The following is a 17,680-nucleotide window of genomic DNA, read 5'->3' on the forward strand; positions in this document are numbered from 1 at the left end:
ATGGACACATTAAAGAGCCTAAATAAATCCAGAAAAAATCTACTGTCAAATAGTTTAATCAATTTACAGTTAAACTGATACGACCACTCGATGTTATTTACATAAAAAAATACCACCGAATACAGCGCCTTGCAAAATTATTCACCCCACTTGGCATTTTTTCTATTTTGTTGCATTACAACCTGTGTTCTAAATTGATTTTTATTTGGATATCATGTAATGGACATTCACAAAATATAAATATATATTTTTTTATACTTGTTAAAAAAAAACTACGGAAAAGTGGTGTGTGCATATGTATTCACCCCCTTTGCTATAAAGCCCCTAAATAAGATCTGGTGCAACCAATTACCTTCAGAAGTAACATTAGTTAAATAAAGTCCACCTGTGTGCAATCTAAGTGTCACATGATCTCAGTATATATACACCTGTTTTGAAAGGCCCCAGAGTCTGCAACACCACCAAGCAAGCGGCACCATGAAGACCAAGGAGCTCTCCAAACAGGTCAGGGACAAAGTTGTGGAGAAGTACAGATCAGGGTTGGGTTATAAATAGATATCCGAAACTTAAACATCTCACGGAGCACCATTAAATCCATTATAAACCTGCCAAGAGGGCCATCCACCAAAACCAGGCAAGGAGGGCATTAATCATAGAGGCAACAAAGAGACCAAAGATAACACTGAATGAGCTATAAAGCTCCACATCTGAGATTGGAGTATCTGTCCATAGGACCACTTTAAGCCGTACACTCCACAGAGCTGAGCTTTACAGAAGAGTGTCCAGAAAAATTGCTTGAATAAAGAAATACCTTTGGTGTTTGCCAAAAGGCATGTGGGAGACTCCCCAAACAAATAGAAGGTACTCTGGTTAGATGAGACTAAAATGTAGCGTTTTGAAAACGCTATGTCTGGATCAAACCCAACACCTCTCATTGCCCCGAGAACACCATCCTCACAGTGAAGCATGGTGGTGGCAGCATCATGCTGTGGGGGTGTTTTTTATCGGCAGGGACTGTGAAACTGGTCAGAATTGAAGGAATGATGGATGGCACTAAATACAGGGACATTCTTGAGGGAAACCTGTTTCAGTCTTCAAGAGATTTGAGACTGGGACAGAGGTTCACCTTCCAGCAGGACAATGACCCTAAGCATACTGATAAAGCAACACTTGAGTGGTTTAAAGGGAACATTTAAATGTCTTGGAATGGCCTAGTCAAAGCCCAGAACTCAATCCAATTGAGAATCTGTGGTATAACTTAAAGATTGCTGTACACCAGCGGAACCCATCCAACTTGAAGAAGCTGGAGAAGTTTTGCCTTGAAAAATGGGCAAAGTCCCAGTGGCTAGATGTGCCAAGCTTATAGAGACATACCCCAAGAGACTTGCAGCTGTAATTGCTGCAAAAGGTGGCTCTAAAAAGTATTGACTTTGGGGGGGTGAATAGTTATGCACGCTCAAGTTTTCTTGTCATATTTCTTGTTTGTTTCACAAGAAAATAAATGTTGCATCTTCAAAGTGGTAGGCATGTTGTGTAAATCAATGATACAACCCCCCCCAAAAAAATCAATTTTAATTCCAGGTTATAAGGCAACAAAATAAGAAAAATACCACGGGGGTGAATACTTTCGCAAGCCACTGAACCATGACAAAAGCAGTGGATATAGATCATCGTATATAATAAGGACACTTTCAACAGCAATAAATAGAGCAAAAGGTAGGTAGAGGGTCACTTGGCATTAGGATCATATCTCAGTACTAGACACACCTATCTACAGTACATTCTAAAGCCACAGGGGTAAACACTAACTTCCACTTACTTTAAGTCAAATTTTCACTTTAGTCTCCCATTGATATCAGTGCATGACTATGTGAAAATTCCATTTAAGTGGCAGTTAAGGTTCCTCCATTGTGACCAGGGCAGGTTCAGTTAAGACACTGGAATGTTTTAAAGGGGCTTAGTGCTGGTGTGCCAGACAGTCAGGCAGCTCAGTCAGTCAGCTCAGTCAGTACACAGGCTTGTAGAGGATCTGTCCGTTGAGCAGCCTGCGTTTGAGCTCCTTCCACAGCAGGCTGCGCTCCCTCTGGGATCCCTTCATGAAGCCCCTGTTCTCCAGGGCACGGCGAGACAGGTAGGGGATGACCTCGTTGACTGGGCCGTAGGGGACGTACTTGTACACTGGGAATCCAGCCTGGCCTATTCTCAGAGACGGAGAGTGAAACATGTTACATGACTGGAGAAGCTACAACAGGCAATCTGTTTCACACGAGCACAAAAAACACGAGTTATTTTTGTCTAAACGTTTTAGTTTCTAAACTAATTTCGCAAAACAATAGAAAGCAATATTATATATATATAACAACCAAATGTGTAAGGAGAACTATGGTATGGTATCAGGTGACTGAGTGAGATCCTGAAGTTGTTGTTAGTTTCGCAGTCATCTATAGTTGAGTCTGTGGTATGGAGGCCTAAAGGAGGCTTGCCTTCAAGAGCTCTCTGGCGATTTCTCTCAGAAGATTCCTAACCAAAATGCCAATCAATAAATCTTCATCTCCAATAAATCCATTGACTATGCAGCAACAATCTACAGTACCGTGTTGATATTATTGTACCTAGAGGGAAGCTTATCTGGTCACACATGCCGAGCAGCTGTCCAAAATAGACCTTTTTCTCAGTGGGGGACAGACCCATCTCGTTCATCCTGCCAAAACAACACAGATGGGTTGCAAATATTAAAAAACATAACACTGCTCAATAATAAACATCACCTCACTGACGTAAGCATTTATATAATACATGTGCTTTCTATGAAGTTGTGTCACTATTGGTTTGGTGTTTTGTGTAACAAAATGTATGTACGAATTAACTAGCTGATGCACGTCCTACCCTAAACGAGTCTAACTGCCTCTTGATTGAATAAAGCCCAGAGGCTGGCCTTACTTTCCCAGGGTGAATTTGACAGTGTCCTCGTTGTGTGACGCCACCATGACATTAGCCTTTCTGTTGTTGTCGATCTCCTCCAACACAAACTCTAAACACCTTCAGAGGATCAGGGAAGAGACAATGAACTTCAGCTAATCCAGTGATCTGATATGACTTCATCACATAATGCATATCCCTATTCAAACAAGTAAATACCAAGTTACTAAAGTCACACAGAAAGCTACTGGGAGTAGGGTGAAGTTGATTTTAGGTCAGTTTAGCATTTTCCACACTAATGGTTAAGATTGGGGGTGGGAAGCTGATCCTAGATCTGTACCTAGGGGCAACTTCACACCGGAGCACATTAGGGGGCCTTACTTGTGGTACATTCTATTGGTGGCCTCGTAATCTGGGTTGATGGGGTCCTCATAACCGATTTCCTCCGCTCTGCTCCTCTCCTGGTACATGTAGGCTCCGCGAACCAGCTTGGCCCCAAAGTACCAGCCCTCACGCCGGGACAGCTCCACGTCCACAGACACATTGTCATACGCTTCCTGTATAAGTCATAATAGGTCACACAATTATATAACGCTGTGGTTAACAACACAAATCTTGCCATTCAAATCACCTGAGTGTCCATTACATCTCTTATAAAGGGTAAATGAGTAACACAGTCATGTTATTTTCATTTAATATGTTCATATCAGGTTTATGTGTACACACCTTATAAAACTACAAAGATGCAGCATAAACATGGATATAGCAGGTTTAAAAGGTTTATATAGTAGGTTGGTCTTTTATAGGTTAAATACGGAAGGCTTTAATGGGTTAACTATGAAAGGGGTTATGAAATCGGTTTTCCTCTATTCCTAGGGGCATGACAAGTCCATACACAGACAGATGGCCTCCCTACGCTACATAATCTATGCGATTGTACATGTAGTCCCAACAGTCCCGAGCTTGACAAAAATGCAAGGAACATTTTTCCATAAAGATGAACAACAACCAGAGATGGGGGGGGGTGTCGAGGACTCACCTTGAGGTAGCACTGGTAGGTGTTGAAGATGATGGGCTTCTCTCTGTTGAAGAGCCTCTGCATCTCCAGGGTCAGTCTGCTGATGGCCGGCTGGAAGTATGTCTGCTCAGCGTCCACCATCAGCCTCACCCCGTTGTCCACCGCATGCTGGGATATGAGAAGCAACAGCAGCCTTGTGTTAACCTCCGCTGATAGTCAGCTTTAACCCTAGGTACCTCCTGGGATACAAATGGTGCTTTACTTCAACACAAAAGTGAGGCCATTTGTCTGGATCACTTGAAACATTTCAGTGGTCATGCTATGCCTTCTTTTCTGTTGCTGAGCATTTGGAGGCACTTGGCCACTGCAATCTACTGTTGCCTTTAGTACAGCCATGATAACGTAATATCTAGGGACCAAGCTATTACTTTTATCTATAGAGACTCACTTCAGAGCAAACAGACTCTGGATACAACACGTCATAGAAGTAGACTCTTGCTCCTATTGGAGGGCAATTATAATTCAAACAGAGTGGCCTGAAACCTTACCCAACAATGACGACATTGCTGAAGTTGCGTTATTCTTTTTTGAAGTTAGTAAATCTGACAAACAAAACTATTGCCAAAAGGTTTATTTCCAATAAACTAACGTACGGCCTGCTCACTGAGGTTTCTCGTAAAATGTGAGATGTACTGCATCCCATGATCCAATTCATATGTGAACAGCTGGGTCAATATACTGTCGTTAACCAACTGTTGAATTGTAAAACCATGTTTGGCAACAGTGCCCTATATTGAACTCTAGAATCGCCTTACCTTGGCCAGAACATCCACTCTCTGCAGCATCCTCTTCATCTGTTTCTCCTCTTCAACAGTGAACTTCCTCAACAGAGGCTCCAGCTGACCATTCTAGAAGACCAGCGGAAACGCACATTTCATTAAGAGTAAACTTTGACTTGAACTACAAAATGCATTCATGTATGCATGCATATAATGTATGTACACTCTGCATGGATGAATGGACTTGTGCTTGTACTTCGAGTCTCTGTGTACAAACAAATTCAGGTGGATAGCATGGCCGCATGTTAAATATTGTAAGGATATGTATGTAAATGTATGTAAATGTGTGTAAATGTGTGTAAATGTGTAATATGTGGCTAGCTCACCTCAACGTTGGGAATGACGAGCAGGTTTGAGATCTTTGTTCTGTCGTTGATCAAGCTATTCCAGTCCAGGAGGTCTATTGTTCTGGGGAACATGATGAAAATGGCAGATTCAAAGTCAAATCCAGTCCTGTACACACATCCTTTCCATTGTATAGTAGATAGACTTTGTGCTCATGATGCATTCCAGGTGAGTTTAACCTCTTACCCTGATGAGCCCAGTTTCTCTCCAGTAAACCAGTTCTCAATCTCGTCTTTATTTCCAACACCCAGCTTAGTCAAACTCTCCTACGGGAAACAACATTTTTGAATAATTTCAATAACTAGCCTATTACTGATGAAACATTAAGGATAGAAGGAATCACTAGCATTTTTTCCCCCACGGGTATTTTTGTCTCAAAGAAACCATACGGGCTGTCACAGAAATCAAGTCTGTTAGCGCTAGGGAGTCTTTTCAGTAGCTGGGAATCTGCTTTTTAAGCTGGGAAACTGCTTGAACTCAGTCACATCTCCACTGAGTGTTGCTCCAGGCGATACGCACCTTCAGCTGTTCCAGTTCCAGTTTCTGCTCCAGTGCATCCATGCCAGACTTCCCCTGCTGTGCTGCTAGAAGGTTGAAGAACCTCCTCCATTTCACCAGCACCTCTGAGAACTGGAGCTGGAGAGGGGAGAAGCAGAAAGGTCATCATTTTTTACAAATAAATCTGGACTCTGTCACGATCACTGCCAATGTTAAATCAAGGGCTAAAAAGGGGTGTCTAACAGGCAGTGTCTTACACACCAGAAACTGTGGGCGGCCCAAGGCAGTCATCTTAATGGCAGAAAATCCATCTACAGATGCCCCCCCTGAGAGGAATAATGAAGATAAAACATCATATTTAGTGCAGCAACAACATCATTGATAAACAGATCATAAGAATCATATTACACATGATAGAAGAACATCTGCAAAGAGTCTGCAATGAGTTTGACCTTTCAAGGATTGTTAGTTTGACCTTTCAAAGACGTTTAGAAAAATGGCATGAATTGATGCATTCACTGCATTTTTATTGTGTGCTCGCCTGACGCTTTGATGCAGTTCAGGAAGGTCTCCATCTGGGCGTCACACTTGGCCTCGTCAGCATAGAAGTAGGTCCTGGCACTGACCACGCCCCCACGACGGTCCCCAAACTGACGGTGGGCCTTGTACTTCTTCTCACGGTGGTCAACGCCTACAGTCAGAAGACAACATGAGACGTCTATCTAGGCAACCAGACTTTCCTCTAGACTAGCCACACCGACCACTGGGAGGAAAGGACAGGAGTAGCCTAGTGTCAATAGGAATGACCCTCACCACCCTCGTCTAAATCATCTACCACGGCTCTAATTTGGCACAGATACCTGAACATCTTTTTCTTTAGAACGTGTGGCAACAGTGACATCAGTCTTAGCATATATCAGCCTAAACACATGCATGAGCAGGACTGTGCTTCTTTAATATAAACACTGACTCATATGCATACCATCCCATTTTTGGAAATGTGGACAATTCGTCAAAAGAAGTCAAAGAAAATAGATGTTTAGATATCTAGTGCCACTCAGAAAAAATACATGGGGGGAGAGTTACATACATTTAAGTTCAGGGCCCCAAAACATGCAACACATGACATGAACCACGGTTTCAGCTTCTCTCTAACTTAACATGCATATCTGCCCTCTTTAACCCCTCTCCTAGCCTCCAGAGTAAATCCAGATGAAACCACTTGCCTCAACCATGCAAACTCTCATGTCACCTGCTATAAGAGTCCTATATCAACCCTTAAATGACCGCTGGCATAGACCCAGGAGGTTAGCATTCAGAACACACGGCTGAAGTAACAGACATTTGGCAATATGACCCCCGCTGCTTTCACACCCCCCCACATCCACCAACCAGATTGCTTGATGCACCAGAAATAAATAAAAGTCTGTCAAGTAGTAACATTTACTGTAGTCATGTTCCTGCATTACAAAGTGTTCTCCAGCTGGCACTGCAACAAATTAAGTACACATTAAAAACAAGTCAATCATAAAGTACTGTAAATGAAAACTTTTGACATTCCACCAGCAAATACACACCTGGACTTTCTTTCTCAGCTTCAGACACACAGGAGCTGAAACAGATGAAACATCAAATTAACATGAAATAACACTATTACGTCTAATATCAATGCCGGTCTGCCACCGCTACTATAACAGCAAATAATAATTGTAAAAGTGTTCAGGTGTTTAGTACCATATAAGATGTTGGACATCATGTTGAAGTACGTAGATAAGGTGTAAGATGAGGTCTTCAAATGCATTAGGAGTTAGAATTTCATAACTCAAGGTCATGCGCTAAAGATTATCACGTCTTGTGACAGGCTCCCCATGCAGGAGCTGTTAATATCAGTTTGCGCACAGCGTTTTACAACCTATCCAGTGTGTGTGCCAATATGTTGACTGTGCTATAAACGGTACGCATGGCAGCACAGGGGGCCTAACGTTAGGTAGAAGTACAAATGTCCTGCTATTTGATCTCTTGTGCTGTTGTGGACTTCTGATAACAGAGTGCTGACTGTGAGTCACAAGGGGGGCTGTTTCAAAACCTCAGTGCATCACACATGGCCTAAACTAATCCAGTCTAGATCCACCACTCTAAAACCCAAGCTTGAATAAAATGAAGGATATTGATCTCTCATCAGCACATTACTGAATTGATCTCTTTGAGCTATTTGTTGTCTCAGTGGCTGCATCGCTCAATGTTATTAGGGCTGAGAATTGCCAGGGACCTCACGATACAATATTTAGGTGCCGATACAATATGTATTGCGATTCGATACTGTGATTTGCTGTCCCAAGCATATTGCTCACTATATGTCTGCTGCAGAGGAACAAGAGAGAGCATGAGAAAACAGGTTTTGATCAGTCAGAGAAATAAAAGTGCTGAAAAAATGTTGGCTCACTGTTTAAAAAGAAGAGGGAGAACAAGCTATAGGATAAAAGAATATCGGAGTTTTGGCGCAAGTAGATCCGACAAGCTCTACCTACAGTAACACATGTTATTTGTATTATTTATTTTTCCACAACCGATACTTGGAGTCAAATATCTACACTGAGTATACCAAACATTAGGAACACCTTCCTAATATTGAGTTACACCCCCTTTGATCCCAGAACAGCCTCAATTTGTCAGGGCACCTACCACCAAACCCTGTTCAAAGGCACTTAAATCTTTTGTCTTGCCCATTCACCCTCTGAAAGGCACATATACACAATCCATGTCTCAATTGTCTCAAGGCTTAAAAATCCTTCTTTAACCTGTCTCCTACCCTTCATCTACACTGATTGAAGTGGATTTAACAAGTGACATCAATAAAGGATCATAGCTTTCACCTGGATTCACCTGGTTAGTCTATGTCATGGAAAAATGTTTTGTATACTCAGTGTATATAATATTGTCCCCCAAAAATATTGCGATATGTAGCTATCTATTTTTTGCACCATCACTAAATGTTATCTGGGGATAAATAATTGCACAGGCTGAACTCTACAATCTCAATGGAGATTTGAACATCCTTTAGTTGAGTCTGGAGGTTTGGAAGCCATAGACTTCTGAAACTCAAAGCATGCCCTTTGCCAACGTTAATTAAACAAAAAAAAAGGTTGACCGGAACTCTGGTACACTCCCACAATGATTAATTCACAAAAGGTTGATCCTGTACGGACGGACCATCATCACGTTAAGGGGGTGTTAAAGCCTTACTTGTCTGAACAATTCCAGTGAATATGAGTCATCCTTCACCCTGGTACATCCAATTATTAACACGAGAGGAGAGGATGTTACGCGTTATTCCATCCGTGTAGTTTGGCTCTAAAGGTGCTATGCAGCAACTCCCTAATCATTATTTTACATCAGAACAACCCAGGGGAAATGGAGAGGGAGGCAGCTGGCTGATGGGTAACCCAAAATACTGAGCCACCTAGTACACAGCCTTCTCTAGGCTGTTCCATAACTTGCAATGATTTGTAGACCCCAATACTGTCATATATGGACATTTCCTTATGGTTGAGTTGATGGAGACAGCAGGATTTTATTCACATGTTTACTGCAACATGTTTTTAATAACGAAATGCACACTTTGTATGCATAAACGGTATGCATCACTGTAACACAAAATATACCATTTGTTAACATTTTACGTATTTCTGTTGGACTCAAGCCCTTTCCTCAAATGTACACTTTAATTGGAACCATTCAGTGGGCCCGCTTCAGTATTCCGATTGTTAGTTCAGCTTGAATGTGTGCATAGCCTGTCTGTAAGAAAATCCCTGACCAAACATGAGAGGGCTGCTTTCCAAAACACATTACATAACACTCCCTGGGCTTCCTTTGAAAGGCTGCGTCAAGTTACCCAACACGGCTGGCTTGTCTCAATCCACCTCATGTGACGGCATTCTCAAAGGGACTGGAATAAATGTGCTCCTTCAACTCAACAAATCTGGCGAGAGGGGTATGTCTGAACTGACCAATAGTGTCTGAGTATTGCTGGGCAACGTCAGATACTGAAAGTGACGCAAGAAAAATGTTTTATGGTGGGAAGTTGTAAACACCGGTTTTAATGAATATGAAACATGAGTAGGGCTGTGGGTTTGAAAGGGAGAAAGACAGACATAGCAGGGAGAACCTACAGTAAAATCAGAGAAAAGTACAACATATGGAACTGCATGCCGTAACCTTGCCAAATAGTATAGAATCAGACAGGGTGATTTTGACAGTGGCGTTTTGCCGTCGGTCAATTGCATAACATGTTTACATAGTTGCCACTGAGGTAGCAATATAGACATCTCACTCCATAGCACATAGCTATAAATAAATCAATGATTCCTAATCAATAACTTATGAAACTAGAAAATGTTGACGCTTGTGTTTGAAGTGTGGAGCCCTATATCCTTTATTAGAGTTATAGAGGCCGGGTTTGTGAGATATAGACTAGGGATGACAGAGACTACTTACTCCATCTCCTTCTTCTCTGCCTCCTCTTGCGTCAGGTCCTCCTCCACACTGTAATCTAGGACTGACCCCACGCCAAAGGCCTGGTTCTTATGGATCAGAGGCTTGATGGAGTTGTGGTCCTCTCCAGCCACAAACTGCCCGTAGAACGTCATCTTCATCAGCGTCTCAAACAGCCGCTTGCCAAACACCTTCTTGGTGAGGTCCATCAACTGAGACAGAGGAAACAATCAACCGAGTTAGACCCACAACTCCCCAGCTCGAGTAGTGTTCCTTAAAAATTGTAGGGCTGTGACGATACCAGTATCGCAATATTTTTTCCATGTGGAAAATGAAAACACAAAGCAGATCAAAGTCTTTGGTCCTTTAAAAACCTGCTGTATGTTAAAATATTGTGAGCTAGAGCTTGGAAAATACATAAATGTAACTCTGGGTGACAAGTTTTTCACAATTACTAACATTTAATCCTAGTAAAAATACCCTGTCTTAGGTCAGTTAGGATCACCACTTTATTTTAACAATGTGAAATGTCAGAATAATAATAATAGAGAGAATGATTTATTTCAGCATTTTTTCTTTCGTCACATGTCAATTAGACTATCAGAAGCTTCTAAAGCCATGACATATTTTTCTGGAATTTTCCAAGCCGTTTAAAGGCACAGTCAACTTAGTGTATGTAAACTTCTGACCCACTGGAATTGTGATACAGTGAATTATAAGTGAAATAATCTGTCTGTAAACAATTGTTGGAAAAATTACTTGTGTCATGCACAAAGTAGATGTCCTAACCGACTTGCCAAAACTATAGTTTGTTAACAAAAAATTTGTGGAGTGGTTGAAAAACAAGTTTTAATGACTCCAACCTATGTGTATGTAAACTTCTGACTTCAACTGTAATTGTTTGTTTCCAACATTAGGGCTGTTTCCCAGAAGTTAAATCTGCTTCGTCATTTGTTTCCTTGCCACGATACTTACAAGTATCACGATACTGGTATCGTCCCGGCCTATTAATTTTATCCACCCAGGACCTGATCTGAGAAAAGCACTTAGGTTCATGTGCAATGCACATTTAACTTTCACTTAGGGCGGCAGGTAGCGTAGTGATTAGAGCGTTGGGCCAGTAACCCGAAAGATTGCTAGATCGAATCCCTGAGCTGACAAGGTAAGAATCTGTCATTCTGCCCCTGAACAAGGCAGTTGACCCACTGTTCCTAGGGTGTCATTGTAAATAAGAATTTGTTCTTAACTGACTTGCCTAGTTAAATAAAAGGTAAAATAAAAAATATAAGATTCAATGCAAATAGTATGATAATAAGCCTAGGCTACTTGTACACCTGGAAATGCTTGGTCCCAGAAACACACCAGCGTCATTTAGTGCTTTTAACCCCTTTTGAACATTGTGCCTCTTGAGCTACAGACTTGGGGGCTGAGCTAGAGTGGTGTTTGAGACAATGGCGAATCCTGAAGACGGTTCTCCTCACAAAACAAACCAAACGGTTTGAGCTGAAAACTATTATGACATCACAAGCCACACAATAATTGTTATAAGACAAGGGGTTCTTCTACATAGAAGACCATAGGAAATCCAAGGACATAGTGTCTATAATAAGCTCACATAGTTGCTGTCAAACTCCACACAGTTGTCACTGACTAGTTGGATCTTCATTTCCCACTGACCAAACAATTTCTGTACTTACAGCATTCTTATTCATGTTATTTTTTTTTTAAATCAGGTTTTTGATTGGTGGACCTTATTTAGATATTGACATTTGTCAACTCGTAAATGTTTATGTCAAATTGTTTTGTGTTCTACTTGTAGCCCTGGTTGTCCTTTAAAGAAAATGGTAAAACACTTCAGTGTGAGGCTAAATATGAGTAGTCTCCAGGGCCGCAACTTTAACTGGGGACGTCCCCCCCCTATTCTGAAATATAATTTTAGTCCCCCCAGTTTTATCATTGGAATGTGATACACTGACGCCTCGTTTTGTGCTTTAGGACCATTCTGACGCCTCAGAGTGGTCGGGTAGGCTGTTTGGGGTCTTTTAAAAAATATATTTTAAAAAAGTGTCCTCCCCACTTCTAAAACCAAAGTTGCGCCCCTGAGTCTTGCTAACACCAGCCTCTCTGAGAAGCCCCTGAGTCTTGCTAACACCAGCCTCTCTGAGAAGCCCCTGAGTCTTGCTAACACCAGCCTCTCTGAGAAGCCCCTGACTGCAGTGTGAAATTCGGGTCCGGGCTCAATGTGGGCGGATTCAAACGCGTTTAACCCGAACCCTTCCAGTCTCCTTCAAGGTCACCCAAGTTGAGGTTCACGTCAGAGGTATCAACGTCAACGAAAGCGAATCTTAAATCGAACCTAACCTACATGGATAAAAATATAAACCATGGAAGTAAGTGAGACTGTCATTATGCATAATGCACTTTGTAATATTCATGTTATACCAGTGCAGTGGTATATTCTTATATACCCAACTACCGCACCGATGTTAGCATAGCATTAATTAGTATCCATTTGCACATGAGCTATCTAATTAGCAATAGCACCCTTTGGCACATGACCTAGCTAATTGCTTACGAGGGAATCTTATTTGGACAAATTTGCCTACTTGAGCAGTAAGCCTAGGTTTACATGTACAGTTATGTAATCGAATTTGATCTTCTGTGTTTCTTCAATGTATGCCTTGTTGTGTTTGTTGCCGACGGCCATTCCCTAAGTTACACATAGCGAGTCTACACAGCCTACACATAGTATATACAATACTGTAAAGAAATGCCTATTGCTTATTTTATGCCTTTCTAATTATCATTCCTTTTATGTCTATGCTTATTTTCTTTGATGTATAGAGGCACATTAGTGTGTTATTGGAGGGCCAGAGTCCCAAAATAAAAAAATGCAGCAGCAGTCAACTCCATCACTGCCCCTTCTGCACATATACGGCTGAACAATATAAGGTCAACAACCACATCAAAGGTCCTGCTTCAGTGAGGCACAGAGGTACTATTTCTTTCTTTCTTTATTGAATATATTTGACGTTCACGTTTTTTGATTTGCCCTATTTTTTCAGTTACATCAGTGTATTTAATTTAATAGTATAACTTGTTACTTTACTGTTATTCCTCTCTTTCAGAGTTCACAATCATAAAGTGTGGCTTCAGTTGTAGAAATACGACACACTTTCATTGTTGCTATTGCACGGCAACAATAATCAACAGACCACAGTTTCTGAAGCACCTGACATACCATCAGCACCCAGAGGCCCTTAAACAGGGGGACTGTGCTATGTGGTTTAGTAAAGATGACATAGAAGTCACCCGAGTCGCTGATCTCTTTACTGGAGCTGGTATAACTTAATGTACAAAGCACATTCAGCTTGTCAGTATGTCTATATGGTCTCCATTCTCATGAGGAAAGTAAATAGCACTATAAATCAGGATAGGTAGTAACTGTATTGCTCAATGAAATAATATAATTACAAAGTTAGCATTTATCAACACAATTTTACCAGTACATGACATACATAACAAGTCTGTTGTTCACTGCAACAATATCAGTAGCTTGTCTCAAATATAGCATGAACCAAAATGTGTTACAACATGTGCTGGTACCACTTTATATAATATTTCTTACGATGCCTTGCACAAACATGTGTGTTTGTATTCAGTGTCTGTCAAACCTCAAATGGGCAAAAAAAACACCGGTGGGTGGGGTCAAACGTGGGCCTCCGCCCACATTGAGCCCCACGCAGAACTGCACACTGCAGTCAGGTGTACTTGGCCTCTCTACATCCTTGTATTGCTCGCTATGTAGTCACGTGGGTCGCGCGTAAGGCAGGCTAAAATATGAGGTCAGCGCAAGCAAGTGAATAAAAGTAGTGAATTTGAGCTTTTTTACTGTGAGAATCCCTGGACCCTTGTTAACATGCCGTTTCGTGTTTATGAATAATGGCTATTTGACAGTCAAATGTTATCACTTGTATCATAGTTCTACTAAACACACCAATTACTACTAACCACAATGTAGCAAAAACAATCTCATCAAAAGAATGTCCCTACCTCCTTGTTCTTGTCAACGAGGAAGTCGAATGTGCAAAGCTTGAAGACCAACAGACTTCTAAGCAGCTCAATGTTATCTTTACTTTTATACGCTTCATGTGTATTATCAAAGTCGATTGCGATCTTCCGTGTTTGAGCATCGGTGTTATTTTTTGTTTGGCTGATGAGGTCTGCTTGAACAGCTTTCACCACGGTGCACTCAACAAGTTGCTGCTCTTCTTTCCCTCCTTCAACCTCCTTACGTTGCTTGGATGCGATCGTGGACCGAAATCTCCCCTGAGACAAGCATATTCTCTTGATATTGTCAGAATTTGCCCTGACTAGACCTGGTATTACTTTAGTGTACGACATTAGTTAGCTGTATTTAAAGTCGTAAAAAAAATTAAAATCTTGCGTTAGAGGGCGCGTGGTTATAGCAGTTCTAGTTTGTGGTTCGACTGAGTTGGCGCGCATGCGCATTGCTTATAAGCCAAGGACCGCCTACTCTGACGCGTTTAGCATGAACTCGGTGTTATAAGGAACTCCCCCTTCCCACTGTTCTGCAAATAATAAGGCGACAGCATGTCCTTCATAAGAAATACAATACAATCAAAGGTGATATTTGGGTTGTTGAATTATAAATCTTGAGATGGCGTATAGCTGCAGAATGCTGTGGTAGCCATGTTGGTTAAGTGTGCCTTGAATTCTAAATAAATCACAGTGTCACCAGCAAAGCACCCCCACACCATCCCACCTCCTCCTCCATGCTTCGCGGTGGGAACCTCACATGCAGAGATCTTCCATTCACCTACTCTGCGTCACAAAGACACGGCGGATGGAACCAAAAATCTCAAATTTGGACTCTTCAGACCAAAGGACAGATTTCCACCGGTCTAATCTCCATTGCTCGTGTTTCTTGGCCAAAGCAAGTCTGTTCTTATTTGGGCTGCAATCTGACGTGCAGTTAACTCTATTGAATTTATCCTCTGCAGCAAAGGTAACTCTGGGTTTCCTTTTCTGTGGGGGTCCTCATGAGAGCCAGTTGCATCATAGCGCTTTATGGTTTTTGTGACTGCACTTGAAGAAACGTTCTTTAATAAAATCCTCTTAAGGATCGGACCCTTTAAAAAAATGTTTTGCCTACAATGACATACCCAAATCTAACTGCCTGTAGCTCAGGCAGTGAAGCAAGGATATGCATATTCTTGATACCATTTGAAAGGAAGCACTTTGAAGTTTGTGGAAATGTGAAATTAATGTAGGATAATATAACACATTAGATCTGGTGAAAGAAAATACAAAGAAAAAAAACAACCGTTTAAAAAAAATGTGTACCATCATCTTTGAAATGCAAGAGAAAGGCCATAATGTATTATTCCATCCCAGGCGCAATTTAGATTCTGGCCACTAGATGGCAGCAGTGTATGTGCAAAGTTTTAGACTGATCCAATGAACCATTACATTTCTGTTCAAAATGTATCAAGACTGCCCAAATGTTCCTAATTGATTTATTAATAACTTTTGAAGTTCATAACTGTGCACTCTCCTCAAACAATAGCATGGTATTCTTTCACTGTAATAGCTACTGTAAATTGGACAATGCAGTTAGATTAACAAGAATTTAAGCTTTCTGCCAAAATCAGATATGTCTATGTCCTGGGAAATGTTCTTGTTCTTACAACCTCATGCTAATCGCATTAGCCTAAGTTAGCTCAACTGTCCCGTGGGGGACCCATTGATCCTGAAGAAGTTTTAAGCCACTGAGGCGATAGTATATGCCAGTCTGGATATATATACTACCAGTCAAAAGTTTGGACACACCTACTCATTCAATGTTTTTTCTTTATTTAGACTATTTTCTACATTGTAGAATAATATTGAAGACATCAAAACTATGAAATAACACATATGGAATCATGTAGTAACCAAAAAAGTGTTAAATATATTAAAATATGTTTTATATTTGAGATTCTTCAAAGTAGCCACCCTTTGCCTTGATGACAGCTTTGCACACTCTTGGCATTCTTCATACTCATCGCCAAACCCACTGGCTCCAGGTCATCTACAAGACCCTGCTAGGTAAAGTCCCCCCTTATCTCAGCTCGCTGATCACCATAGCAGCACCCACCTGTAGCACGCGCTCCAGCAGGTATATCTCTCTGGTCACCCCCAAAGCCAATTCCTCCTTTGGCCGCCTCTCCTTCCAGTTCTCTGCTGCCAATGACTGGAACGAACTACAAAAATCTCTGAAACTGGAAACACTTATCTCCCTCAATAGCTTTAAGCACCAGCTGTCAGAGCAGCTCACATATTACTGCACCTGTACATAGCCCATCTATAATTTAGCCCAAACAACTACCTCTTCCCCTACTGTTTTTATTTATTTATTTATTTTGCTCCTTTGCACCCCATTATTTCTATTTCTACCTTGCACATTCTTCCACTGCAAATCTACCATTCTAGTGTTTTACTTGCTATATTGTATATACCTCGCCACCATGGCCTTTTTTTTGCCTTTACCTCCCTTATCTCACCTCATTTGCTCACATTGTATATAGACTTATTTTTCTACTGTATTATTGACTGTATGTTTGTTTTACTCCATGTGTAACTCTGTGTTGTTGTATGTGTCAAACTGCTTTGCTTTATCTTGGCCAGGTCGCAATTGTAAATGAGAACTTGCTCTCAACTTGCCTACCTGGTTAAATAAAGGTGAAATAAATAAATAAATAAATTATCTCAGCCAGCTTCATGAGGTAGTCACCTGGAATGCATTTAAATTAACAGGTGTGCCTGTTAAAAGTGAATTTGTGGAATTGCTTTCCTTCTTACTGCATTTGAACCAGTCAGTTGTATTGTGACAAGGTAGGGTTGGTTTACAGAAGATAGCCCTATTTGGTGAAAGACCAAGTCCATATTATGGCAAGAACAGCTCAAATAAGCAAAGTGAAACGACAGTCCATCATTACTTTAAGACATGGAGGTCAGTCAATGCGGAAAATTTAAGCCTATTGGTAAGGTGTGCTAGCGTGTTTGCCTGACGGCATCTTCTGTCTGGAAATACAGCAATCAATGAGCTTATCCTACACCTTACTACTGTCTGGGAGCCAGAATTTTACAACCATGCAGTCATAAAGGTTTTATGTTCAGCTTCTGTTTGAGAAGATAACACTTCACCCAAGTCAATACATATGCATACATGGCCTGAATAAATGTCGAACCAGTTGTCATACGTCAAATAAAATAAAATGTTATTGGTTACATACATATGGTTAGCAGACGTTAATGCGAGTGTAGCGAAATGCTTGTGCTTCTAGTTCCGACCATGCAGTAAGATCTAACAAGTTATCGAACAATTTCACAACAACTACCTTATACACACAAAAGGGTAAAGGAATGAATAAGAATATGTACATATAAATATATGGATGAGCGATGGCCGAACGGCATAGGCAGGATGCAGTAGATGGTATAGAGTACAGTATATACATATAGAGTACAGTATATACATATGAGATGAGTAATGTAGGGTATGTAA

The 17,680-nt window shown here is 41.1% G+C and overlaps 1 protein-coding gene across 2 annotated transcripts; it reads right to left on the reverse strand.

The window, feature by feature from the left end:
* Positions 1-40: 40 nt before the first annotated feature.
* On the reverse strand, positions 41-14,611 carry LOC139543861 (proline dehydrogenase 1, mitochondrial-like). 2 transcript variants are annotated; one of them, XM_071350353.1, is made up of 15 exons: positions 14,164-14,611; positions 10,114-10,322; positions 7,197-7,231; positions 7,067-7,108; positions 6,161-6,310; positions 5,881-5,945; positions 5,641-5,757; positions 5,308-5,387; positions 5,103-5,184; positions 4,753-4,845; positions 3,959-4,105; positions 3,301-3,476; positions 2,941-3,039; positions 2,613-2,701; positions 41-2,196 (listed from the first exon to the last, which is right to left on the reverse strand). In XM_071350353.1, the coding sequence occupies exons 1-15, from the start codon at positions 14,512-14,514 to the stop codon at positions 2,006-2,008; spliced, it is 1,926 nt and encodes a 641-aa protein (XP_071206454.1). In that variant the 5' UTR covers positions 14,515-14,611; the 3' UTR covers positions 41-2,005. The 2 variants fall into 2 exon arrangements, with proteins under 2 accessions (XP_071206454.1, XP_071206455.1); XM_071350354.1 differs by lacking the exon at positions 7,067-7,108.
* Between the last annotated feature and the right edge of the window lie 3,069 nt (positions 14,612-17,680).

This window comes from Salvelinus alpinus, chromosome 18 (assembly GCF_045679555.1).
Source record: "Salvelinus alpinus chromosome 18, SLU_Salpinus.1, whole genome shotgun sequence".
Lineage (NCBI taxonomy): Eukaryota > Metazoa > Chordata > Actinopteri > Salmoniformes > Salmonidae > Salvelinus > Salvelinus alpinus.